Genomic DNA, 26,397 nt, shown 5'->3' on the forward strand with positions numbered 1-26,397 from the left:
ACCACAGAGACATAAAAGTGACCAGTCTTTTTTATTCAAAAGAGAGATCCAGGATTTGATTCTGAATAAAAACCCAGTTTGACTTTAAGTCTTTTTACCAGCTGCTGTATGAGAGAGATTCGTCACTGTAGTCTGTGCGGTTTTTTAGTTGTTGTTTTTTTTTAAGCTTTTTTAGCTTTTTTTTTTTTAGCTTTTTTTAGGGTAACATAAAAATAACATAAAAGTAATCACATTACATTTTTTTTAAAATGACAATCCTGCCAAAATATTTTTATCTAAAATAAAGATTTGGTATATTTGTATGAGAAAATTTCACAAAATAGAGATATATACCTCCAATGATAATATGTAAGGTTCTCAGGGGGAAAATACTTGTTTTCCTTTATTTAATGTTTTAAGAGAATATCTTATTTTACAAAAATGTTTCATCTTTATGAGATGAGAAATTGTGATGCAAATATTTTTAATGACCAGTATCAATATAATACTCTAAGTTTCTAATAGGAATTGAAAATTAGATGTAGGCTAATTATTTATAGATTTTTATTTCACTGTTTGAAATAGCCTATAGATTTTTTTCAGTATTGTGAGATGTTTGCTTTTTATTAGAAATAAACTAAGTTAGTTGTACTCTTAGTGAAATTGGCAGAAATGGGCATACATGCAATATAATAATGAGGTTTGTGAAGAATGATGCAAGTCTAAGAATGATAAGACTTGCAGATTCCCTCAATTCTTTTAAATCCCTTCTTAAAACATACTTTTACAGACTTGCTTTTATGTGATGTCGTCTTCTTAATGTCTTTTCTTACTGGTTTTATTATTTTTATCTTCTTTTACTTCTTACTGTTCTTTTATTTATGCTCTTATCTCGTATTTATGCTCATATCTTAATCTCCTCTTGTGTTTTAACTTGGTAATTTCTTATCTTACTTACTTTGTCTATTTATGTTTCATATTTATATTTACTTTGTATTTTTATTAATATTATAGTTTTGGGCTTTTTGATCCTTTAACCACTTGTTTCTATTTCTTTTACTGCTCTTACCTTCTTATTGCTGTTATCTTTTTATTTATTTTTTTCAGCTCTTTTAGTTTCTTACATATTTTTAAATCTTTGGTCCTCTTGGTCTCAGCTCTTGTTGTTGGGCTCTTGTGTTGCCTGGGTTCTTATGATGGTTCTTATCATGGTTCTTATGATGGTTCCTGTGTTTCCTGGGTTCTTATGATGGTTCTTGTGTTGCCTGGGTTCTTATGATGGTTCTTGTGTTTCCTGGGTTCTTATCATGGTTCTTGTGTTGCCTGGGTTCTTATGATGGTTCTTGTGTTGCCTGGGTTCTTATCATGGTTCTTGTGATGGTCGGGTTATATATGTCTGTTGGGTATCGTGCACTTTGGGTTCTTTTCTGTTGAATTGTATTTCATTATTTTTAGTATTTTGCATTTGTTTGTTCTTGCTGTTGTTAATGTTCTTCTGTGTTTGCTTTAGTTTGTTCTTGTTTTTGTTGTTTGTCAAAGCACTTTGTAAACCTGCGTTTTTAAAAGGTGCTATATAAATAAAGTTATTATTATAACAGGCCATAGGGTGGCGCTACCAGGTAAAATGTCTCAATGAGGGAAACGCTCTAACTAACCCATTGACCCACATTCAGAAAGATATTAGGCTAATTAAAACACAAATAACCTATAGCCTATGTCAAGTGCTGAACGTCAGAGTTCAATAAGCTGATTACCTGCGATAATTCTGAATTCTGATCATTAAACCATCAGAAAACAAACAGAGTTAGAGAAGTGTAGAGAAGCTGGAGCCCCGAGGTCGGATAGAGTCCTTGAACGCACCGTGAGGCAGGTCAGACTGGACAGGTGAGTTTCGCCTACCTGAGGCGTCACTGCTCTCAGATCAGTAGTTTTCTTTTGGTTCGACTGTGTTAACCTGTAGTTCTTCTCAATGTCTGACCTGAGATCAGTGTGAGAGTGAGGACAAACAGACAAACAGTCAGGAAGGATGTAGCTGCTTTTAATCACAGAAACCGACGAAGAAGCACCAGCAGGTAAGCAATCGTCTGAAACCGTGTCATTTATACTTTTAATGACACGAATACAAAGTTTAACTTCTTCAAAAGACGGACGAGACAGTCGGTCTTTGTTGTGTTTGTTTATTCTAACTGTAGCGCTTTGTTTTATTTATTTTACTCTTACCGGTGGTTTACCTGGGAGTGTCTTCAAGCAGAGACACCTGTTCTCTGTCAGTGCTAAGATGCTAATAATGGATTGATGCTAACATTTCTGTTACCTGTGTGCTGTAAATAAACATGTGAGATTTGGAAGAAATGAAAGCTGATCTTGGCCTATGTGATGAAAAACATCTAATGTTTTGAAACTTTCTTTAATGACTTTGTAACTATAAGTGACATCATATTATTTTAAAAATAAGGAGAAACCCACTTTAAGTCATTATTTTGTTGTATTTTGTTGTTGTATAAAGATTTGGTATCTTGGTTTACGAAACTTTCACTAGATACCTCAAAGAATCAGGCCTACGCTAAATGTCTTTAGAAAGACATTTTTCTTCTATATTCATTATTTTCACATGATATTTTAGAAAAATCTCTTTTAGATATTTTGTTACAATTCAAATTATCATGTAAGTATCTGATATTCTTACTTTTTTCGATATTGAGTAGCCTTATTATTTATTAATGTTTTCATTAGATGCCAACTTTGCATCAACACATCAGCGAGTTTGGATAAATGGTTAAACAGTCAAAAATGTAAGACAAAACAACCAGTTTACTGATTAGATTCTTTTATTTAAGTTGTGTATAAAAAGCAGTTATGGATCAGAAAAACTATATAAAAATGGTTTAACATAAATGTTTTAGTCCACATTGTGTTGTTTATTTTCAAAACAGTATCAAAGTAGAATATCTTGACAAGCTTACTGACATGGGAGGTCAAATATGGCCGTCTGGCTCGGTGGCATCCCTTTGCAATGTGCTGTGAATGTGCTTTGCATGCCCATTGAGGAAAAGCTACATTACCTTATACCTGTTCACAGCTTATCTGTTTACTCTGGCAAGTACGATCTGATGTCTGAGGCACAGCCAAACTCTGAATAAACTGTAATTACCCTTTAAAGCTACTGTTTCCCATATGTTTGCTGTTTTAGTTCTCTGCGTTATACATTAAAATCTTTGACTTTAATCGTGTTTCTGTCTGAAGTGTCACAAAGCCTAGGTCCAGATGTCTTCAGGAGGCGGAGCTTCCAGGTTTGACCGGGTGAGGGAGTACCCAATCTATGACCAGGTCCCTGTTGGTTCCTTATGGAGGGACCAGGACTTCCCTCCGCCCCCGTTGCCTTCACACGGTCCACTCCCTGCTGTCAGCTTAGACCCCCTCCCCCCTCCCCCTCTACCTGATGATCCAGCTGTAGGTCCTGACTCCTTCTATCCCCCCAGTGATGGCAAGCCGGCGGAGGGTGACATCGATGCCATGGACATCAAGCCTGTCCGCCGCTTCATCCCCGACTCTGTCAAGAACTTCTTCCGTGGAAACAGTGGGAACAGCGCCAGCAAGGGCTGGACCATCCCCCCTTCAGCTGCCCCTGACTCCCCCGCCCCTTCCTCCAGGAACAGCACCCCCTGTAAAACAACATCAGGAGTCCCCTGCTCCCCTCCCCACTCTGCGCCGCCCTCTCCATCCCTCCCTGGCTCCTTCAGGGACCCGTTCGGCGGCTCTGGAGGCAGCTACACCTCCCAGAAGGAGCGGGACGGGCTGCTTCTGGGAGCCGAGGCAATCGAATCTGCCTCCGCCGTTCCTACTAACCTGTCAGCCCTCACCTACCAGGAGAGGGTGGAGGAGTACCACTTGCGCTATGCCTACATGAAGTCATGGGCGGGGCTTCTGAGGATCCTGGGCTGCGTGCAGCTGCTCTTGGGGGCCGCCGTGTTTGCCTGCGTCTGTGCCTACGTTCATAAGGACAATGAGTGGTTCAATATGTTCGGCTACTCTCAGCCCCAGCTGTTTGGAGGACTGGGTGGAGGAGCTGGAGCGTATGGATCCGGTGGCGGGTACTACACAGGCCCTAAGACTCCATTTGTGCTGGTGGTGGCTGGTCTGGCGTGGATTGTAACCGTCATCCTGGTAGTTCTGGGGATGAGCATGTACTACAGAGCCATCCTGCTGGACTCGTCCTGGTGGCCGTTCACAGAGTGCTCCATCAACCTGGTGTTGGCAGTGCTCTACCTGTCTGCAGGGATTGTTTATGTGAGGGACACCACCCGAGGGGGGCTCTGCTCCATGCCCGTCTTCAATAACGGAATTAACGGAGCGTTCTGTCGCACTGAGGCTGGGCAGACGGCGGCCATCGTCTTCATCTTCATCACCATGGTGCTGTACTTCATCAGTGCAGGCGTGTGTCTTAAGCTGTGGAGGCACGAGGCGTCCAGGATGAGGAAGGAGGCGCTCGCACAGGAGGTCTGAAACAAACACTTCTTTCTTTTTATACCTCAGGGGACCCTAAAAGATTATGCATTCCTTAACTCCGATCTTTTCTGGAAGGGGAACTCTGGTATTTTTTTAAACCTTCCCTATTTTAGCCCTATTTTTACATTTGAGGTCGATGCAAGTTTTGGAATAGCTCCAGTTGATTGCTTCAGCCAGCAGCAGAGAAAAAGGCTGTTATGATCAGGGACGGTTGGTAAAATGAGCTAGCAGAGATAAGCAGATTTTTAAACATTTTGGTGAAATCTTGAGTAGCAACCAAACCTAATAGTTACAAAAAAAAGATGCATAAAGATCAGGCAAATTAATCCGCTGGTGCATCTAAAGTCAATGACCTTCACTAAACATTCTTTTTTCCATTACAAAACTGATTACATCATGAAGCATCACATCATGGTCACGAGTCAACATTTTAGTTCATTCAAAAATAAACCTGTTCCACCTGTCTGCCGATTCACTCTGTAACTCCAGTGATGTGTTGAAGCACAAAAGTGGCTAAAATAAAACCCTGCGAGGCCTGGATCGGTCAGAAACACAGATTCAGAGGTATTCATGAATATGCCTGCAGAGAGATTCGTGACGACGGTTCTTTGGGCCATCAGTTGTCAGTCAGAAATTCTTGCAGAAGTAAATTTAATCTGCAGCTTCAGTCTCCATTTAATGAAAGAAAACAGTTCCTTTACTTCAGGGAAAGTTCCTTGCTTGAAGTTTTAAGAGAAAGAAAACTACTGACTAACTGAATCGTTTTCTGATCATTTAATTCTAATCAATCTTTCCTCATCTTTTCTTCTTCTCAACAGATGAACACTATCGGATCGTCGGTCCCTCTGTCCATAGTAAGTATCACTTTAAAACGTTGCTGCAGACCTAGGTTGTCAACATTACTTTTGGATACCACGTGTTTTAAAATAATACAGTCTCTGTTATTTAAATGACAGTATCAGAAACTACAAAATAATAAAAAAAAAATCTTCAGTTGTGTTTTTAACCAAAAGCTGCTGCAGAGAGCGCACTTCGAAGTGTTGCCACATATTTGTGCAATTAAGACAGTCTGGAATTTTTGGTAATTGAAATGACCTAATATTGAGTGTCTTGTATTTCTGTTGATGTGGTATCCAAACAAGCATCGACGTTTGATGTTTGCTAGTATCATAATTCTGTCCTCATAACAAACCTACTGCAGACATTAAATGTAATAGTGTGTACATGAGCTGAGACCATGACTCTGTTTTTGTCTAACACAGCTGGGTCCAGGCTCCAGGTTCTCAGAGCAGACCCCCCTCCCCACAATCCAGCCCGACATCATGGACGACGCTAACAGCTCTATAGCCGTTCCCCTGATGGCGCCAGAGATCCTCCGAGGTCACATCCCCGCTGGTCACATCCCCAAACCTGTCGTCATAGCCGACTATGTGGAGTGAGTGTTACCTTATAACCCCAACAGGAAGACTCAAGTTCAGCTTCTTAAATATGTTTATTTTTCATTAATAAATTCTCGTGGGATGGACCTTAAAAACATTTTACATTTAACATAAAGTCCCTTTATTTTAAGTCCCAATAGTGCTGTCCGACTTCAAGATGAAAAAACTTGTGATGGTTAGCATGTAGGTGTAACGCTGAGCTTCACATGTGGAGAGTCTCCACTGCATGTTTGTGCATCTGTTACAATCTTACAAACACATTTCATTGTAACTTCGATGGCCACAGTCAAGCTTTGTCAGGTCTGTCCTCAAGAGGAGAAAACAACTTTCATAATGGTTGTTTGTTGAATGGAGGTGAGGTCGGTTATTTCTGATGCGTTTAAGGTAGTCAGGAAATCTAAACCCTGATTAGCTTTCGTGACACGGCATCGACGAGATTTGTCTGTCAAGTTGAAATGTTTGATCTAGAAAAGATCGTTAGCAGCACTTGCATGCCGATATTGTAAAGCTCAGACTACAAATGTACTACAAATGTAAACCAGAGCACTTCCCATGCTGAAGATCCAGATACCTGATTACAGATTCTACATTTTTATGTAGATAGAGATTGTAAAAGAATCTACAAATGTTCCGTATGAACAGGAGGAATCATAACAGCAAGAAGAATCTTTGACTATTGTTTTTAGACTAACACTGGGTCAAGCCCCTTATATGGAGGCTGTAGTTCTTCAAACGTGCGGCCTGGGTTTGAGTCCGACCATGTGGCTCCTTTCTCTCATGTCATTCCCGACTCTCTCTCCCCGATTTCCACTATATCCAGTCTCCTATCCAAATAATGAGCTAAAAGCCCCCAAATAAATCTTTACAAATATATATTCTCAAAATAAATGTTTGGTGATCTAAATCTTAAGAGAAGTCAGCAGCTGTCGTGTTTTCACAGTAAGTACCGCGCCATACGCTCCGACGAGCAGAGGGACCAGTACCGAGCCGTGTTCAACGACCAGTACGCAGAGTACAAGGAGCTTCATGCCGAGGTCCAGGTTATGAGCAAGAAGTTTGAAGAGATGGACGAGATGCTGCAGAACCTCGCCGCTCAGCCCTCCAGTCAGATGGTATGACTGTTATACACACACACACACACACACACACACACACACACACACACACACACACACACACACACACACACACACACACACACGGAAACGTTAACTCAGTCCTCTAACACGCTGACTTTGTTTCAGGAGAAGGAGCGGATTAAAGGCCTTTTTATGGAATATCAAAGAAAGAAAGCAGTAAGTATATCTTCATATTATCTGGTCTTATCTGATTCTTTAGAGGTTATTTCTGTCCATGCTCCTGTTAAGGTCTCACTGTGTTTCTATTTATCCCTTTGCAGCCTCAGCGTAACAAAAAAAAAAAACATTTACAAAACTCCCATCCCTTTATTTCACCTACTAAGATTATTTTATTTCATGCTTCAATTTTAGGATGTTATAGTTGTTTTCTATTGCATTAACACATACAGAGGGACCTGCATTAGATATTAATTCAAACATCTAAATCAAGCAGCAGATGCAAACTTAATCAGGCAGTTTGACCCTTGCATGGGTCACCTCATCTTGCATCTTATATTTGACCTTGTACGGCTTTTATTGCTTAGTTAACGACGACAGAGAAGAAATGCAGACAGACGGCCCTGACATATAACCTCAAACATGCATACATAACCAGACTTAAATATAATGAATATAACAAGAGCTGAATCATAATACCGAACAATTCCTTTACAAACAAAATACTAATAACTACTAAAAAATACTAAAAATAGAATTTAAAAAACTGTTAACAAAACTAACACAAAAACTGCTTATCTTAATATATAAAACAATAATCCTCCTCATCTCGACTAAACAAGTTTATAAAATCATATTAGTGTTAAAGAAAAGGAAGTTCTCTGTGCTTTTATTAACTAGTGAGACACTCTTAAAGAATGTGAGCATGCCATCATCCACCTGCTGAAACTAACTGTGATGAAACCACATGGTTAAATAAACACTACCTGTTCTTTTAATACCTCACCAGTTTCACTAAACATAAACTATGGGAATTATTAAAGGTCACATATTATACTCCATTTCAACAAGTTTAAATAAGTCTCAGAGCTCCCCAGAACATGTGTGTGAAGTTTCTTATAATTCCACTCTGATCCTGTATTTGATCATGTCTATAAACCCCTCTATTTCAGCCCTGATCAGAACAGGCTGTTTCTGTGTCTGTACCTTTAAATGTAAATTAACTGTGTCTGACCACGCCTCTCTCTGGAAGGGGATTGCAAGGTAGACTCTACAAGGCAGAATAAACACCTAGCTGTGGGAGTGTGACCCACCTGGGGGAGGGATTACTGCCCTTTGTCATGAAAGGAAAATCCCCAATCCGCCTGTGGGAGAACACATTTTCAGAAAAAAATGTTCAATCACCACTAGGTAAATTATAACTTGTTCCTGTTTTTCTTGTCAGGATCCAACATATGTGGAGAAAAGGGAAAGGTGTGAGTACCTGAAGAGCAAACTGTCTCATATCAAACAGAAGATTCAGGAGTACAACAAGGTTGCAGACTGGGACGACAACAACTGAACACTACTACAGTTTAACATGAACACACTTCAATTTCATATGCAGCTACACAACGTTCTCTGATTGGTAGAGAGCATGAAATGGGACTGAAAGAGAGGAAGTCTCTACCAGACAAACCGAGCCTTCCTTATTGGAAACCCATACTCGCTGATTGTAGATATGCTGATATTTTATCCAAACAGATGGACACACCAGATAATTATTCTCACAGTTAGTAATACTCCCATCAGTAAACTTTAGATAGCTGTAGATAAAGTGTAATCTAGATAGATGTCAATGTAAGGTGTTCATAATGTGTCCTGTTGCATGCCCTGTTCATATCATATTTTATAAGACGACTTTAGCATAGCTACTGGTGGAACCATGGTATTGACATCTTGCCCCTTCCTGTTACAAAGTTGAACTTCCTGATAAAAGGTCAAAGGTTCCTCAGGTGGGTTCAGTTCACAGCGGAACACATTCTTATTTCAGCTTTAAGCAGACATTCACTGTTGTGTTATTGTTATAAGTTTCCTCTAATCGCTCCTGTCTTCTCTGATAGTTGTTGTGTTAAAACAAACTCCTCCCCTGCTTTTTGGTCTATTTGACTCTACATGGGACGTGAATTTACTTAAAGAACATCATGTTGGGTTGAAGAAGACCATAAAACTATAAACTCGTTAGGAAAATGTTTACTGAGGGAAAGAAATGCATATTTAAGACATTTCTGCATAGCTTCACTTTTCAGTCCTGGAGGCTACGTCCATATCTTATGTACAGTCTATAGTCTGAATCAAATCAGTGAGATGATTTAAATGAATGATAATGAAGCCTGCATGATCAGAGCAGCGGCTCTGCAGCAGACAGAGGTGTCAGTAGATTCTAAGATTAACTTGTTTGTGTTGCACTGTGGACGTTCAGCTGGTTGCTTTAGTTTCACTATCAGCTGTTTAGATTTTTTTTTATCTATGTGATACAATGTGAATATTTACTGAGATTATAATCTCTGTCATGATGATATTGAAATCATGTTTTACAAATGGGTGTTTTAATCTATGTTTTAGACCCCCTTTTTGTACACTCTTTTTTTTGTACATTGATTTTGTGATTGTTTTGTATCATATCTTGTAAGTCCTGATGATTTATGACAATGAAGCACATTTTATACAGACTACTAGTACTTTGCTTTTTTTAATTATTTTTAGCCATAACGCTAATGAACTTTTTGACTTTTGTGGACTTTGTGTTAGATCTGTCCAGGAGCACCACCAGGATCTCTGGGCCCCATGAAAAGGTCTCACACTGGGCCCCTCCACCGAAGTCTCAGCCAACCCTGAGATGTAACTTAAACCATACCCCTAAAGTTTCCATTAAGATATTTAAATTAATGTTGATCCTCCTTCTTTTCTCCTTGATACCACACACAACGATAAAATCATTTAATTTAATGAACCACACAATTTAAAAGTACTGAAGCTTGAAAAGAAGTAGGTATTTTATATGAAAGGTGAGTGAGGTGCACACTAGCTCAACTGTGTAAATACATCAGCAACATTTCATTACTGAAACTTAGTTGTTTTTTGTACATTGGTATCAAATCATGATCAGTCATAAAAAGAGAAGAGACAGAGATTGTATCCAAGTTGTAACCAAAATGTTGTTACCTTATTTGAAAGCTTTGAATAGGTCATGTTTGTAATGGAGGTGTGGTAAGAACAATCCCAGGGTTGGCTGAGGCTGTGGTGGGGGGGCCAGATGTGATACCTTTCCTCGAAGCCCAGAAATCCTGGAGACACCCCTGACCTTTACAATGACACTTAGGACTTTAAGAAAGAAACAAATCCAAATAAAAACTAGACATTTACTGAAGAGTCCCATCCCCCCTCACTACTAACCACCATGCATCTCTCATCCAGTCAACAGCCCGAGCTAAGTCTCCTTGGTCTGCAGTAATGATGAAAGAGGAAAACGGTAAAATCACAGAAAGGTTAGACAAGAATTTAAAGATGATTCAATGGACTCCTTCATGCAGGCAAAATAAATTTAAAAAACACTGTAGCACAGAAATCATTAAATAAATAAGGAACACAATTCACCTATGTCTTCCTCAGAGACGACTTTTAAACACCCTAATGTCCTTCTCTGAACACCGACCTCCATCTGTGGACGGGCTGAAGCACAAGAGATTCTTGTTACTTTATTATACAAGTATTGTTGATATTTTTTATTATGTCTTCTAATTTCTTCAACTACAAAAAAGAGTTTACCATAACAACTGAACATCACCACAGATTGAAACTTTTCACAGATTATTCTGGTTTCTCAAAGAAAATGACGAGGGGGAAATCAGGACGATGTATGTGTTTCCATCTTGTGTTCTCACCATTCATTTTTAAATGTAGTCCAACACATGATGCATTTCTCTAACCCTGCAGATGTTACTGATCCATTTCAAGAAAAATGAAGGTTTTACCATATTCCAAGGAGGAATGGCTCACATTTTAATGTGGTCTAACTGGTCTAAAACATTTTTTTTTTCTGGTAACATCTGAGTGATTAAGACTACTGTGAGCATATATATTTTTTAAATTTCATACATGCACAAGTTGGAGAAGTGAAACAATTCTATGCTATATTTTCTGAACTGAATACACAAACTTTACTGAAAGGAAAAAATGGCTCCCTGAACACTGTTAGGAGCTAAAAAAAAAAGCAACCAGGAGAGTTACGGTTTCACTGTTGTGGACCCCCCCACCATAACTTCTCACTTAGCATTTTATCTTCTAACAGTGTTACAGGGACCACATTTTCCTCTGAGGACAGTTTGTGTATAGAGTTTAATGAACTTATACCACAGAATATGTACACTTATCCAACTTTCACATTTATCTACCAAGATAGTGCACCTTTAAGTTTAAATTCTGCTTGAAATCTAATTTTATTGAACCCATTTTATTGACATAAGGCCAGATTAGTGTATTTGTGTAAAATGGACAAGCAGGATTTGAACAGGTCTTTTTTTGGTAGCTGGTCAACGAGTTAAGGGAAACACCTAATCCAGCTTGTCCATGAACATTTGGATTAGTGGTCTGCACTCGATAAGAAACTGTTCATTTGGAGCACACAAAGCATTCATAAAGATTTCACATATTCTTTAGAAAAGCCTTTTTAGCACTGTCCCATCCACCCAAACGAACAGCATAAAACAGCCTGATTAAAAAATAAAGCATACAATGAAACAATCATAAAGAGTTTGACATCTTAGCAAATGTAGTAACCTTAATCTGAAAACTATCAAATGCTCCTGTTATTCTCCTCACCTCATGAAGTACAGGGTCAGACTCCTGTTTTATACCTGCCCCACCCACCTACGTGATGTCACACCAATGAAAGCGTAATTTCCATCATGTGGTATCACAGTTAGGGATCAGAAAAGACATTTAATTTTCTTTCATCAGGTAAGAAAATAAAAAGTATTTTTGTTAAGTGTCCCATTCAACCTGATGTCCCCATCACTCTGAATTCCCCCTACCTTTGTCAGAGTGGGAAACCAATGTCTGAAATCTTGTCTTATTCCACTTTTTTGATCTAAATTTATTTTGAGTTTAAACTCTTTTTTTCAGAATAAGATTGTTTTATTGCCAAGAAAGTTTAACAAAATATAATATGATGACGTATTGAGGTTAAATAAGACACAGAGTAAAATAAACAGTGTTGTATGGATCGTGAATGTTTGGTGCTGGTAAATCATCTGTAGAAGACATGAACAAATCTGAGAGCATGCATGTTTAATCTCATTTAGGCCCTGACTGTCAATTTGGTGCTGCAGCTCTGTGTCACTACATACCTGTGTCTGCCTCTAAGATAGCTGCTGTTGTTCCTGCGTCTTGTACCTGTGCAGGTTCTCAGCCTGGAGGACAGGTTTTACTGAGCTCGGGTGTGTTTGTTTCTTTTTTTTCAGGTGTCAGGTTTTGCGTCACTGGAGGCGTTTTCCTGTTAATCTTATTCTCAGGAGACTGAAGCAGTGTGACAGCTTTTCAGGCCTCAGGTTACATCGGAACAGAACAAAACTGTAAAAAAAAGAAAAGAAAAAGAAAAATACTTTGAATTGAAATAATAAAAAATCTGATATTTTTAAGATTTAACAAATTGTCATTAATCCAGAAAATCAGGGCTGTTTTGTTCTGAATTAAACCTTTCTCAATAATTTGGAAAAACAGCAGATTTTTAAATTTTCTCAATTGAATGCTGTTGTATGTGCTATTGTGTACATGATTTAGTTTGTAAAATAGTTCAGTCACTTTCAGATGGGTTCCTTAAACCTAACAGTCATAATAAAATTCAGATCATTGTTTAAATGATCTCAAAACTAATTTTATCAACTAAAAATATTAATAAAGTGCGATGAAAGAGCTTCTGGCCTGCAAAATGTTGTATTATAAATCAGTTATAATTATAAATTATCAATTAGAAATACTTTTACAGAGAAAAACATCAATAAGTCTTAAATACATCTAAAGATCAGCTCAATAGAAAAGTGGGATTTTTCTTAAATTAAAGAGGTATAAATGTATCATAAAAGAAAAGAAAAAACCTTTGTCCAAATATTATTTATATATTATATAAATGCGTCATCACCATAAGTCTATAGCCTGTTAAACGTGTTAACAAAACACTTTGGTTAGTATGTTATGATAATGGAACTACTCTTTATAGGATTTTATCTAGTTAAAATAATTAAAATGATTCAGAAAATTCTGACAAGAAGCACAATACAAGAAAGTAAGTCTATCAAATGAACACGTCTTAAGACATCGAACTAAGGTAGTGGAATTAAAACACTTTTTTCATGAATTTAGATCATTCAAAACGCACTGATTTGACACCTTGTGTAATATTAATGCTGTCCATCCCTCACAGAAACATGACAGAGAGACAGAGAGAGTTTCTGTGAGAGACAGGTTCGTCCTGTATGACCTGAGGAGGAGGAGGAAGAGGAAGGAGACCACGTGACGCTCACACACCTGTAGGCGCGTCTCTTTGTACTACCTGAGCGGTCGCGCGCTCAGTGTGTTGTTTGCGTTCATCACCGCGGATCCTCTGTCTCATTTTGTCCGGATAACACTGTTCATCGTACGAGGTGAGTCCATTTAACAAAAAAAACATTTAAACCGCGTTAAACCCGCAATTTGAGGGTGTGACGTAAAAAGGGACAAATTAACTTTACCTGCACGTGTTTATCTACCTTAAAATCTGTCGAAGAACACCTGGGTTTACAAAATATCCTCTCCATGTTAAAGGAAACACTTTGTCTGAAATTAGCTTGAGAGTGAGCATGTTTTCGTTCATAAATGTATTTGTTAGCTGTTCATTTTTATTATCTCGTATTTACTTTAACACAGCTAAAATGTAGCCTATCTTATGCGTTATTTGAAATGTGAATTATTTAGTTTGTGTCCCCTCTGAAACTGTAGGCTACTGGATATGAATAAGCAGCTAGCTCTCTGTATGAAGACTAATTGAATTAAATTCCCTCCTGCGCGGTGGACTGTGGAGTCACTAGTTTCAGTGTGAAACCAGCTAACCCTGCTCTCTCTGTGACTTATCAGCTGATCATGTTTGAAACAGGCACTCGGTATGTGTGCCAGTATCTCTCCACCTGCTGCTTTGTTTTACCACAAACACACCTGAAGACCAAACAGCAGCAGGTTCACCTCAACAGGAGGCTATTAGGACTCGAATCAAACCAGCTGTCCATCATAGTTGAAGTCAGAAAGATATATGGAGATTATCACATTATCACACATGTTCTCCAGTTTGAATGTCTCCCTGTATCCTCTGAGCAGTCTCTGGTTTACATTGACATCAGAAGAGTTATGAAACCACCATGTTTGATATCCACACAAACACACTGTTTCCATAGAACATGAAGTAGGCTACCACTTCAACACTGCAGAAAGTCAAATCTGAGCGAGTGTATTTGTCTAACTTGACTAAAAATATCTAATTGCACCAAATATAAGCTGCATGTACCACAAGTCCAGATGAACCTCTTATTTTGATATCTAAACTAAAACTAATTCAGGTCTTGTGTTTTGCTTTTTACATTTGAAAATACCTTAAAACTTCAAATAAAAGTCCATCCCAAATTAAGGCCTATAGTCTCTTTTAGCACATTTTGACATATAACAGCCTCAATTAGAGGCACCTATGAATGTAGTGTTGAAATAGATTGTGGATCAAAACTGAGAAAAAGCAGCAAGAAACAAAAATATTTGAAGTGGGAAATAGTCTTTCTCATGCTTGCTCTGTAAGAATGTTGTTTAAAAATAAATAAAAGCCGCTTCGTATTGGCGCCTGTCCCAGATCAAGGCAGGCTCATTTCATAGACTGAAGTTAAAATGGCCCGGGCTTTTAATAGTTTATTTACAGCAAGATGTTTGTCTGGACTTGTCAGGTGAATGTGGCTTAAAATAAGTGGAATGAGATATTTTTCACTAGAAGTTAGACTAATAAACTTCTAAGATTCTAGTTTATGTTATGAAATAAAGATTAATACACCTAAGTTTGGAAGTTTGACAAAATATTACTTAATCTGAAATCTGTTTAAATTGTATTTTCTGTGACATTCATCAATTTATCAAAGGTTTTGAATTACCTTCACATTTTCTTGTCTTATCAACTTATCACCCTGATTGATACATTTAAAAATCTTATATATCTTTTTATTTTAATTTGTAATGATTGACTTTATTGTTATCTAATTCTAGATGTGACACGTATCACAATGCTGGATTCACGATACGATTTCACAGGATTGTTTTATTTTTAAAAAGACATCAGAATAAAGTCAATTTAAAAGTCGAGTAAAAAAATAAACTTGTATTGCAATATATATATTTTTTTTTTCAAATTGATCATACTTTGTATTGATTTTAAATTTAATTGCGAGGTATCGTTACATAGATCACCTTCATCAGTCAGTTTGACTGTGAATTGAATTTAATCCTGCCCATTGGGTTAGAAATATTCCAACAGGTTCGAGATGCTGGCACTGATTATATGAATGATACACATGTTATATAAATGCAAAGCTAAGTTGGATAAGAAATGCTAACCAGCTGTTTCATGTTTATATTTTCTTCTTCTTCTGTGGTCTCAAAACAAAGATTACAAATTCATGTTCTCAGAAATCTTTGATACTTTTCAAAGCCACATGTTTTCAAATGATACAAGCTCTGTATCATCAGAACCAAAGCTTTAAAAACTAACAAAAGTTTTAACCAAACTGAAGAGAGAGAAAAAGAAAGAGAGAGTGATGTTCTCTTCTTCTTCTGTGTTTGAACAATTTAGACAGTTTGCAGGAGTGTTCCTGCTTTTTTTGTTAATTCCAAGAAATGAATCAGTATTGGGTGCACATGACTTCCAATTTTGTTGCCGTGGTATCAAAACGGGTATCAATATTGTTTGATTGTTATTGGAAATCATATCAACGTTTACAAATCTGGTACTGTTACTTACTTTTTACATTGTACTGATATTGAAAGATATAAGATACCGATAATTTAAAAATGTTTTTCAGGACTAACACTCGTGTGTGTTTGTTTTATTTTTCAGGTAAAGTTCCAGTTTCATGTCATCATGCCTAGAAACTCCCAACCCTACAGGTCGAGTGGCGGCAAACAGTACGTCCATTTTTCTTTCTCTTATTAACTGTTCTGTCGTGTCTCGTGTGTTTATCAGACAAAATCATCAAACCTCAGATCTCAGTGGGATACTTCATCAACAGAATGTTTATCTGTTACTCATTAGATAACTAGTGTTTCATTGTTTTAATGCAGCATGACATCACACGTTTTCCTGTGATAACGACTTAGTTTCAGTCATTTTCTGGAGATTTCAAAAAAAGTATTTTTGTTATCACAGGAAAAATTGAGTCACATAATATGTTTGGATGCTTGTCCTTTAAAGGCTTTATATGTGATTTTTTGATCCAGTAGATGTCGCCCTTGAGCACCAGCATGAAACCAAAACAACTCGCGGTGCATTGTTGTGTTAGCATGCTAATGCTAGCGATCTTTATTATGCTCGTATCTTCACACTGCATGTAAATTTACCTGAAATGAGCGTGAACTAGAAACACAGTTAATCAGTGAGTACAGTATGTTATTCTTCTTTTCTCTAGTCCCTCAATTAAACAACTTTTATACACGAGGGGAGGAGTCAGCCGGCCGTCCTGGCGATGTAAACAAACTGAAGATAGGACTCTGAAAACATCACAGACAGTGGGACTCGGGTGTTACACCCATTGTAGACAGTCATGACTCACAGAGTTATTTTCAGAGGATATACTTGATTTCTAATATGTGAAAAATCGCATATTAAGCCTTTAAGGGCTTTGGTAATATTCTGCAAAGAAAACAGCCAAATAATATAATTTATTTGGCATTTGGAATATATTTGTATATAATAAAAAAATAAAGGTTCACTTAATCTATTCTCCTTCTCTCCTCCTCGTCCTTGCCTCCTCTCTTCTCCTCCTCAGTCACAGCAGCAGACACCGACACAGCGAGTTTGTGTCTAACCCCGCCTTCTCCTACTACTCCGGAGAGAATCTTTTGCACTACTACCGCTGGACGTCTCCCCCTGGTGTGATGAAGATACTGTGCATTATCATCATCATCATGTGTGTGGCTGTGTTTGCGTGTGTGGCCTCCACGCTTGCCTGGGATTATGACATGGGCCTGATGGGTCTTGGTGGCGGAGGCGGCCTGCTTCCTGGTTACGGCAGTGGCGGCTCGTTTGGCAGCGGATCATTTGGCGGCTCTTACGGCGGCACTTATGGTGGTTCGTACGGCGGGTCTGGAGGTGGTTCTGGTTATGGTTACGGAGGATCACAGATCGATCCAAAGACTGGAAAAGGTTTCATTATCGCCATCACCGGCATCACCTTCATCGCTGTACTCATCATCTTCGTCTTGGTCGTTTCCAAGCAAAATGCTGCCCAGTCACCAAAGTTCTATCTAGCCGCCATTGTGATCTGCGCCATCCTGGCGTTTCTCATGATCATTGCCACCATCGTGTACCTGGTGGCCGTGAACCCGACCTCTCAGTCCACAGGCACCAACTACTACAACCCGATGATCCAGATGTGTGCCCAGTTCCAGAGCCAGACCCAGGCCCAGGCCCAGGCCCAGGCCCAGGGCAACTTCTTCAACAAGTACCTGTACCACTACTGCGTGGTCGAGCCACAGGAGGTACGACATGCTGTTTTATCTTTTGGTGCTGGTGGTTTTGGTTGAAGAGTTAGGCTGCATAAACTAAAAAGCTTTTCTACACATGAACCAATAAGAATTCAAGAACATTTCAGCCTTGTTCAAATTTCAGCTCCGTATCCCAAGTCCTAACAAACATCTCTAAAACATTAATATGTCTTGTTTTTAACCAACAGAAATACCAAAACAATACACCATGCTCGCAACACTGATTCCTGAATCAATGACAAGGCTGTTTCTCTTTTAACCAATAGAAAAACATCACTTATGCACCACCAGTAATAGGTCAACACTGTTGTATGTGTCAATCAATCTCAGGGTTTAGGCTGTTGCTTAGCTAGCCCAGCTAATCATACTAACAGGACTGGCTGCGTAACGACAGGTAGGGTAGCTGTCAGAGGAGGGGTTTCAGGAGGCAAGACACGTCGTATAAAGAACGACATGGAAATGGCAGACAACGCACCTGAGACAGATGCTATATTGACCATTTTAACCTTTGTATCAATGCTACGTGTCATTCATATTCACGGTTTAAACAAAAGAGAGGAGAAGAACCTACCAAAGCAGTTTCATTACGTGCACAGTAATTACTTCAGCTCTCTGGCCATGCAAGTTTATTTATAGAGCACCACTATTAAAAACACTTCTTTTTCCTTTACCCTTGCCATCAATTGTATTCAGAAGCCCAAAAAATGAAGTAAAGAAACAAAAAGATGTGAGAGATGTTGGAGGGCAGCTAACCCCAAATTAATTGTAGTGAAAACACTTCAGCATTATAGTGCTCTGAAGTCACTGACCACATATTCATATTCATCCTGCAACGTAGTAATATTGGTGTCCCAGTCTGTGAATTCTGCGTTTCAGCATTGTGGAAACACGGCACAGCGGGCACTGCACATAGACACAGTCAGACATGCACGCACACACAACGCTACGCTCCCCCTCTGGCTCTGCTTATACCGTCTAGCCTCTGTAACGCTTCTGTTACTACCTCTGAAAAATAGGATTTGGTTTAACAATCCCCCCCAGAATGCCTTCATCTGATCACTCAAACCCCTCGACCTCTTTTTATACTTGATTAATTTCATCCGACTGATGTTGAATCCTGCTCTCCCCTCAGGCCGTAGCCATCGTCCTGGGCTTCCTGGTGTGTGTGGCTCTCATCATCCTGCTGGTGTTCGCAGTGAAAACTCGCAACCAATTAAGGCGCTACGGCCGGGAACGCGTCCTGTGGGAGGAGGTGAAGGTCATCAGTTCAGTTCCCCACAACAGCATCGGAGAGTGGGTGAGTGTGTGTGTGTTTTAATTTGTGTGGCAGTATCTGATTGACATGTTTGCTTCAGGTATAAACCCTGGTTTAAGTAAATGCACATTCAAACCCTGAATTAAATACATCCTGTCAGTTTGAAGAACGATGGACAGAATGTAAATCCACATATTGTCGTAAACTGGGTCAGTCGTTACAAACACTTGCTGTGGAGTGTTTTTCAGCCCCTGAATTTGTATTTAATTTTTAATTCTACTCTTAAGATCACAAAACTTCCAAAGTCTCTGCAGTGTTTCCCACACATTAGATGATAATCGGGCACAGGTATACAGTATATCTGCGAAAGACAGGGAGAGGGATGTCCACTGGTACGTCCCTCCTATACATGCACCAAGTAAGGTGCAACATCATATGTTAAAACTGAAGCATCTTCTACAATTGTTCATATATTCTTTTGCACCTGCTTGCTGTGGATGTTAGTCAGCACTCATAGTTTAGGATGTTTGTTGTGCTGCGCCACGTCATCAACAATAAGACACATACAGATCACCTGATTTGACAAGAGAATAAGGAGCTAAACTTTTCAAATAGCAGCTGATGTTCTTTTAGTGTTATTGTAACATGCTGCTGATAAAAATTGTCATAGGAGCAGGGACCCAAAATAATAAAGCTAGGAAGAGAGGAGAGGTGCAGGTGTGTTTCTGTGTTTAAATAAAGAGAATGAAAGGGAAGCAAGATGATCAGATTTAATTAGTTTGACACACTCTTAAATTAAACAGAAAATAAAGCCAAATTAAAATGTATATAAAGTTAAAATTAACATTTAACCATACCTAATAAAATTAGATTGAACTTTAGGTGTTTTTGGCCCATTGTTTGTCTCTTTGGTGTGTTGTTATATTCTGGGTAAAAACGTTATGCTTTTTGATCTATGGGACAAAAATGTTTTTGTAAAAACACTCAAAGACCTCCATACAGCCTTAAAGTACACAAAGGAATGATGATGTACAAATACAGTTATTTTTCTAAGAAAACAAATATGCAAGAGAACAAAAGCAACCTGAAGAAGATGCGGAAACAACATGAGCTATTATCTTAGGCAGAGGAGGAAGATATAGGTGTGTGTGCATGTGCATGTGTATGTGTGTGTGTGTGTGTGTGTGTGTGTGTGTGCGCGCCTTTGTCAGGTGAGGAGGGTTTCATTTGTAGTTTCTGGGTGTGGTTTTTTCACTCACTCTCAGTTGCACCGTGTTTGTTGTGCTGTCAGGATGATGTGTTAAAATATCTTAACAATGCTGAAACCCTAGAGAGTTCATTTACAACAGAAGATAAAAGTGTTTTCCAGTGAAAGCATTGATGTGTGTGTATGTGAGGACAGGGACACACTGTGTATGTAATGTAAGTTTTAACTTCATCTCATAGTTTCAATTCCAGCTGTGTGACATTTCCCAGCACACAGTGTTTGTGACTGAGAGATGTAACACAGGTATTCAGGCATGCAGGCAGAAGCAGACGGACCGGTCGGTCTGGAGAGAAAAACCACGTACAGCTGAATGTTTATCATATGGAGAGAACAGGTTTATGAAGCGTAAAGTAGGACACGAACCAGAGCAGCCTCAGGTAAACCTGACTGAAACCGCAGGCTAGACATCTTTTAGGTGGTAAATACAGTTAAGAGCCTGAAGTCTAAAAGTGATGTGTTGATTGTTAATTAAGTTTATAACATATGAAGGTAAGAAGATAATAACCAACTATTGGAACATTAAAGACTGATAAAATATAGCAGGCTAATGGTCAAATGTTAAGTTTTTTAAATAAAATATAGTATATAGTATATAATATATAAAATATAGTATCTTAAATTTCCCCCAGAGAGTAAGATCCTCCATGCCGATTAAATACCCATGATTTTTAACCCCAGTTTGAAATAACTGCTGTACTCGACTGCAGCTCATAAATCTCAAGAAACTACATATATCCTGATCAGAAAAGCTTCTCCAACATACTTTTTTGTGACCAGACAGCGTTCTTTTCTTCTTTTATTTGACTTCTGCAATCTCTCTTTTTTTCAGTTTAGTGCAACAACAAAGTCCTGTACATGAGCTTACACAAGCTTCATGTTTTACCTGTAAGACACGTGTTCATCAGAGTTTCTCATAAGAAATTCTTCTTTCCTAATCTTTCAGACGATTTCGCTGTTGTTTTTAACTATAAAATGTAACCAAAGAAAGATTTTCATCAGCTAGTGAGCTAAAGTTAGAAGCTCACTAGCTGCTCTCATTCTCAGTCGCCCAAAGCTCAAAAGAGTTGCTTTAAAGCAAAACAGACTGCTGCTTTATTCAGTGATTCAAATGTTTGTTTGTTTTCAAACTGGGTCTGTTTGTTTAAGAGGAGGAGAGCTCAATAGATAAAATCTTTGTAACATGAACAGTCATTAAAAGTAGGGTTACAGGTTGGGTCTGTGTTCAATGATGCAGTGAAGGGAACAAACATGAAGGGATGTGGACAGAAAAAAGTGAGCTGATTGGGGTTTTAGACTTTTGGCTGGCAGCTCTGTGTGTGATAAACATCTCTTCTTCATGCTAAATCTGATGACCTATCAAAGTCGTTCTTTGAGACAATAAAAAGAGAATATATACACCTGTTTATCATACAGAAAGATAATGAATATTAACGTGTTCTGATAATGAGTAAAGTGTCACTTGTATCTTTTCATCACTTCTATCTTCACTCTGATTAAAAACTGTTGGACCTGTCTCTCTTCTCAGGTGAGTAAAGTGTCTGGTGACCCTGAGGTGCCTTTGAACGCCCCTAATCCTCATGTCGGGGGGTCCAGAGACTTTCTGAACCAGCTGGACAACAACAAACCTCTCTACCTGCCGGGGTGAGTTAAACATGAAACTCCTGATAATTTCTATAATTGAAAGTTTATTTTTGGCTTTTTATGCCTCTTTTTAGAGATAGGACAGTGGATAGACTCAGAAATCAGTGAGAGAGAGAGAGAGAGAGAGTGGGGAATTACATGCAGGAAAGGGTTCACGGGTCGTATTCGAACCCAGGCTGCTTGCCTGGAGGATCACAGCCTCCCTATGTGGTGTGCACGCACTAACCGCTACGCTGCCAGTGCCCCCTTTTCACTCCAACTTCATCTAGATCTTTTTTGCCAGGGTCATAGCAAAACTCACTATGATTGCCGATTGCAACCGGTGCAATCGTCTTGCACTAAATGAAGCTGATACATGATGTTTTCTGTTGCTGGTATGTTCTTTTCCATTCATTTGTTTAAACTGTAAATATCCAATTACACGTAGCCCTGACATTAGGCAAAAACGTTTGTGAAAGCATCAGATTCTTTCTTCGTCAAATATTTTGGTGCGCTGTCCCCCCCCACCTGCTGTGGAGGACATGTGTGAAAGAGCAACTCAAGCTGTTTTCACATGCACTCCTGAAACTCTCTAGAACATTTGAGCCACATGATCTTCATGGGTTTGTTGTCCACAAATGCACGTCAAAGTGGTAGACTATATCTGTCAGATGGAGGGGGTGGAGGTGGGAGCATGAAGCAAAAAGAACAACACAGAGGTGGCGGACAAAGCAACAGAGTCCGCTATACGACGCTTTAATCAGAATATTTGCCTTCATATCAATTCTATGTGTAGTTCTTCGACAGAAAAACAATATCAACAAAGGCGCGGAGAAGAACATACTACAGAAGCAGATTAACAGACATTGATTTTTCCTAAATTTGTTTTTACATCTGCTCCTCCTGACTTCATACGACACAATTTACTTGACTAAATTATGACGACAAATGTTAGTCAACAACCTTTATTCCATGACAAATATGAGAGGGTGAGGATTTAAAAATAGATCTTTGATAATAAAAAAAATGACAGTTTAGTTTTTCTGTCATTAGCTTCATAATGAACCTCATAAGTTTAAGGCCTGCCTTTATAAAGATGTATAAAAAGATGTTTAATGGGTTAAATCTGTAGCTCGTTTGTGCTGAAATGTGTGACAGTGGGCGTAGTAAAAGTAGCAATAACATGCACTACAAGTCCTGCATTCAAAGTATGTCAGTATTTTCATCAGCATGAAGTTTGAAACTGAAATAAATGTTCCCTGTGTGTGTGTTTTAGGATTTTGTTGTGTTTTACATTTTGTCTTATTGAATTAGTTTAAAGAGAGAAAACATTTTGATTACATGTAAGACTATTTGACTAAAACTAGACTACAATGTTCTGATATCGTCAACTAAAACCATAAAGGGTAAAAATGACTCAAATGTGACTCACACTAATAAACATGTTGGACTAAGGTAAAATCTATCTGATAAAATGTAGACTGGTTTCTGTACAGACATTTTTCAATTTGATCATTTAAACATAGCAGGTGAGCTAGTATCTGTTAATCTGCTGCTATCAGGAGGTTTGATGTTGTGTAACTGCATGTTTACACTCTGGCTCTTCTCTAAACGGGAAAAACATAAAAAATGTGGGCTCACTTCACTGGATTGAATAAAACAGATGTAAAAAGGAGATGCCCCATTCTCTAATCCGAAGCAGTGCAGCTTGCAGCAACCATGTTTGTCCTCTTTGCATCTTTTAATATTATACGAATAAAAAGATGATACCCTAACATCCAAGTCTTCTGTACCTCTCTGACAAAATATGAGGCAGGGAACATATTTCAGAGGCAAAGCACAACCAGGTTCAAGTATCAGGGTTTGGCTGTCAAGTTCTGACCTCTGCCAAGGAAGTGGATAGATTTTTTGCTGTGTCTGTTTGTTTACTTGGTCTTTCTTATTCAAAAAGAATAAACATTTAAGAAGTGACACTTCAAACTTCTTTTCAAGTAATAAAATGTACCTCCATCGGGAGGATAGAGAATGATGTCGTCATATCAATTATAGCAGTGAACAAAATGTCTGCTATTGTTGTAGTCTGTCAGCAGCAGTCTTGCACAAGCACAAGGAAAGTTGCAAAATCCTCTGCAGACCTGTTGGTTATGCAGGTAAACTGCAGGGAGTCCAGGAGTTTTTCTTCTGCAGGCTTTGAATTAAAATATACTTTTAAAAGCTTGATAATAATGTGTACATTTTTCTTTTCTTTTTCTTTCTTGCAGAGACTCCGATATCAGCAGCTCTGTTGGCTTCCTGAAGCCCACACTGAGGGACTATGACCCCGGCATGGAGTCTGGAGACGACCTGGAGGAGGAGGAGGACTTCAGTGTGTGAGTGAAATGAGATCGATTATTGAGCTGCGTTTTGAGACAAGATGAAAGGCGCTGTCTTTATCTTTGACTTTGTTCTACTTTTAGTGGACATTGTATGATGATTTTCCCGAGTTAATTGAACTCCTTTGTCACCTGCAGTTTGTTTCCTTCCATCGTGGATGAACAAGAGCGTCTGAACTACAAACGCGAGTTTGATCAGGACCATCAGGAGTACAAGAGTCTGCAGGCCGAGCTGGACGGCATAAACCAGGACCTGGCAGTGCTGGACCGGGAGCTGGACCGACACGCAGAGGGGAGTCCTCAGTTTCTGGTGAGTCCAACTTTCTTCAGATATCAAAACAACAATCTGTGCTCATGAGTCCTAACAGAAAAGTTAAGTTAAAAACAAAAAATGAGACAAAGTCACAGTTTTTGTCCCTGCTAAGTTTCTGTTATGTTTAAAATGTTGGCTAATGGACTACAAACATATCACAGTCCTTTGAGTTTAGTGCCTGGGATAAAGTTCAAGAAAGAAAAACAGAACAGAAACTTTTTATAGTTTTGATAAAGACAATGCTTAAAGTTGACTACCGTACCTTTTTATATAGTTACACATATCAACAGTGAACATTTTATCCAGTAAGAACTGAATTTTTTCTATTAAGCATTAAAGCATTTGGGGTTGATGCTTTCCTCTGAGTGACAAATTAAAAAACAAATTGACCTTTTTTCTTAATCTCAGGATGCCATGGATGAATACACCAAACTGAAGAATCTCAAGAAGGTAGGCCTCATACATCTTATTTTTCCAGCACAGTTTATGGCATTATGCAAGGCACCGAAACCCCCCCCCCCCACACCAGCTGAGGAGTGCTCGCCCCTCACTCTGACATCTCTGCATTAATGCATGTACATAGGATCCTGTTTGTGCATGTGTGTGTATTTCAGTCCATGTGTGTTTAGCATGTTAAACAGCAGTGTTAAATAAAGAGATTAATAAAGTATATCATCTTCTTCCCCTCCAGTCCCCACATTACGAGATTAAGAAGAAGAGGTGTAAATATCTCCGTTCCAAACTGTCGCACATCAAGAGGAAGATCAGCGAGTTCGACCGCCGACGTTGAACCCTCACCTCACACAAGCCTTCAGCTTCTCACCCCGCTGTCTGAGAAACTGTTGTTTGTTTTCTGAATCAAGCCCATCAGATGAACTGTTTTCCCTAAGAGAGGGCGTGAAGGAAGTGTGGATTATTTTTTTAAATTGTCTCTGATTAATTCTTCAAGCCTCTGTGAGTTATGTGCAGACACATGTGGGTGTAAAAATGTATTTTATTTGTTTCTTTTATGAAGTGAAGTGAGAGAGGTGATGTGTGATGCTTTATTTTAGTACTTTGATGAAGCGCTTTTTGTGCTTCTTTTATTGCTTTTTATAAAAAACATGTGGCCGTTTCATGTATGAAGGCACAGCTAAGAGGAGACATGAATCTGCATTGGAAGGAAACCGACCAGCTTGTAAATAATGTTTATTTTAAGCTTTTGAAAACTGTTTGAGAACTGTTTTCTGTAAATGTGAAACCTCTCTGACCTTTAATTGTTTCTCACTGTATATTCTTCTCATGATGGATATTAAATTCTCATCTCTCTTTTCTACATCTCTCAAAAGCAAATGAACAACTCCTCTCCAACCGTGTCAACATATTTTATTGTAAAGCTTTTCTACATATTGAGATCATACCTGTTGTTTTTTTTCATCTAAATTGATGATGTATATTTTGGTTTAACTGTTTTAATATGATTTGTTTTGGAGAAAGTAGGTATAAGCTTTAAATAAAAACACTTAGCTATCAATGAGCTGCTTGTCTTGTTTTTGAAACAAGAGCAAAAGAAAGAAAGCATGAATTACCTGCCTTGCTATTTATTTATAGTTTACAGGGACAGATACAATATACACAAACGACTTGAAAATAGCCTTTTAATGCAAGTGTTTATAGAGGATGCTAATTGGCAAACCCCTGTCCCTAGAAGGTCTTGCGTGAATAACTGATTAAAACAAAAACTGAGCACAGAAAGATACAATAAGACACATTCAGCAGGGACATAGC

The 26,397-nt window shown here is 38.6% G+C and overlaps 1 protein-coding gene across 1 annotated transcript; it reads left to right on the plus strand.

Annotated features, from left to right (window-relative positions):
- Positions 1 to 1,846: 1,846 nt before the first annotated feature.
- On the plus strand, positions 1,847 to 26,143 carry marveld2b (MARVEL domain containing 2b). Its single transcript, XM_061038819.1, has 15 exons — positions 1,847 to 2,051; positions 3,223 to 4,476; positions 5,304 to 5,339; positions 5,748 to 5,920; positions 6,865 to 7,036; positions 7,169 to 7,219; positions 8,445 to 8,558; positions 16,158 to 16,225; positions 17,086 to 17,797; positions 18,936 to 19,100; positions 21,851 to 21,966; positions 24,207 to 24,314; positions 24,456 to 24,627; positions 25,039 to 25,080; positions 25,322 to 26,143. The coding sequence occupies exons 2-15, from the start codon at positions 3,244 to 3,246 to the stop codon at positions 25,418 to 25,420; spliced, it is 3,261 nt and encodes a 1,086-aa protein (XP_060894802.1). The 5' UTR covers positions 1,847 to 2,051; positions 3,223 to 3,243; the 3' UTR covers positions 25,421 to 26,143.
- Positions 26,144 to 26,397: the final 254 nt, after the last annotated feature.

Source organism: Labrus mixtus, chromosome 5, assembly GCF_963584025.1.
Source record: "Labrus mixtus chromosome 5, fLabMix1.1, whole genome shotgun sequence".
In the NCBI taxonomy this organism is placed as follows: domain Eukaryota; kingdom Metazoa; phylum Chordata; class Actinopteri; order Labriformes; family Labridae; genus Labrus; species Labrus mixtus.

What these genes read in the sequence shown, in the direction of transcription:
- marveld2b (XM_061038819.1), top strand. Translation starts at nt 3,244, where the DNA reads ATGTCTTCAGGAGGCGGAGCTTCCAGGTTTGACCGGGTGAGGGAGTAC. An exon ending in GTCATAGCCGACTATGTGGA is followed by an intron (nt 5,921 to 6,864) that starts GTGAGTGTTACC and finishes GTGTTTTCACAG; the next exon opens with TAAGTACCGCGCCATACGCT. An exon ending in AGGGGAGTCCTCAGTTTCTG is followed by an intron (nt 24,628 to 25,038) that starts GTGAGTCCAACT and finishes TCTTAATCTCAG; the next exon opens with GATGCCATGGATGAATACAC.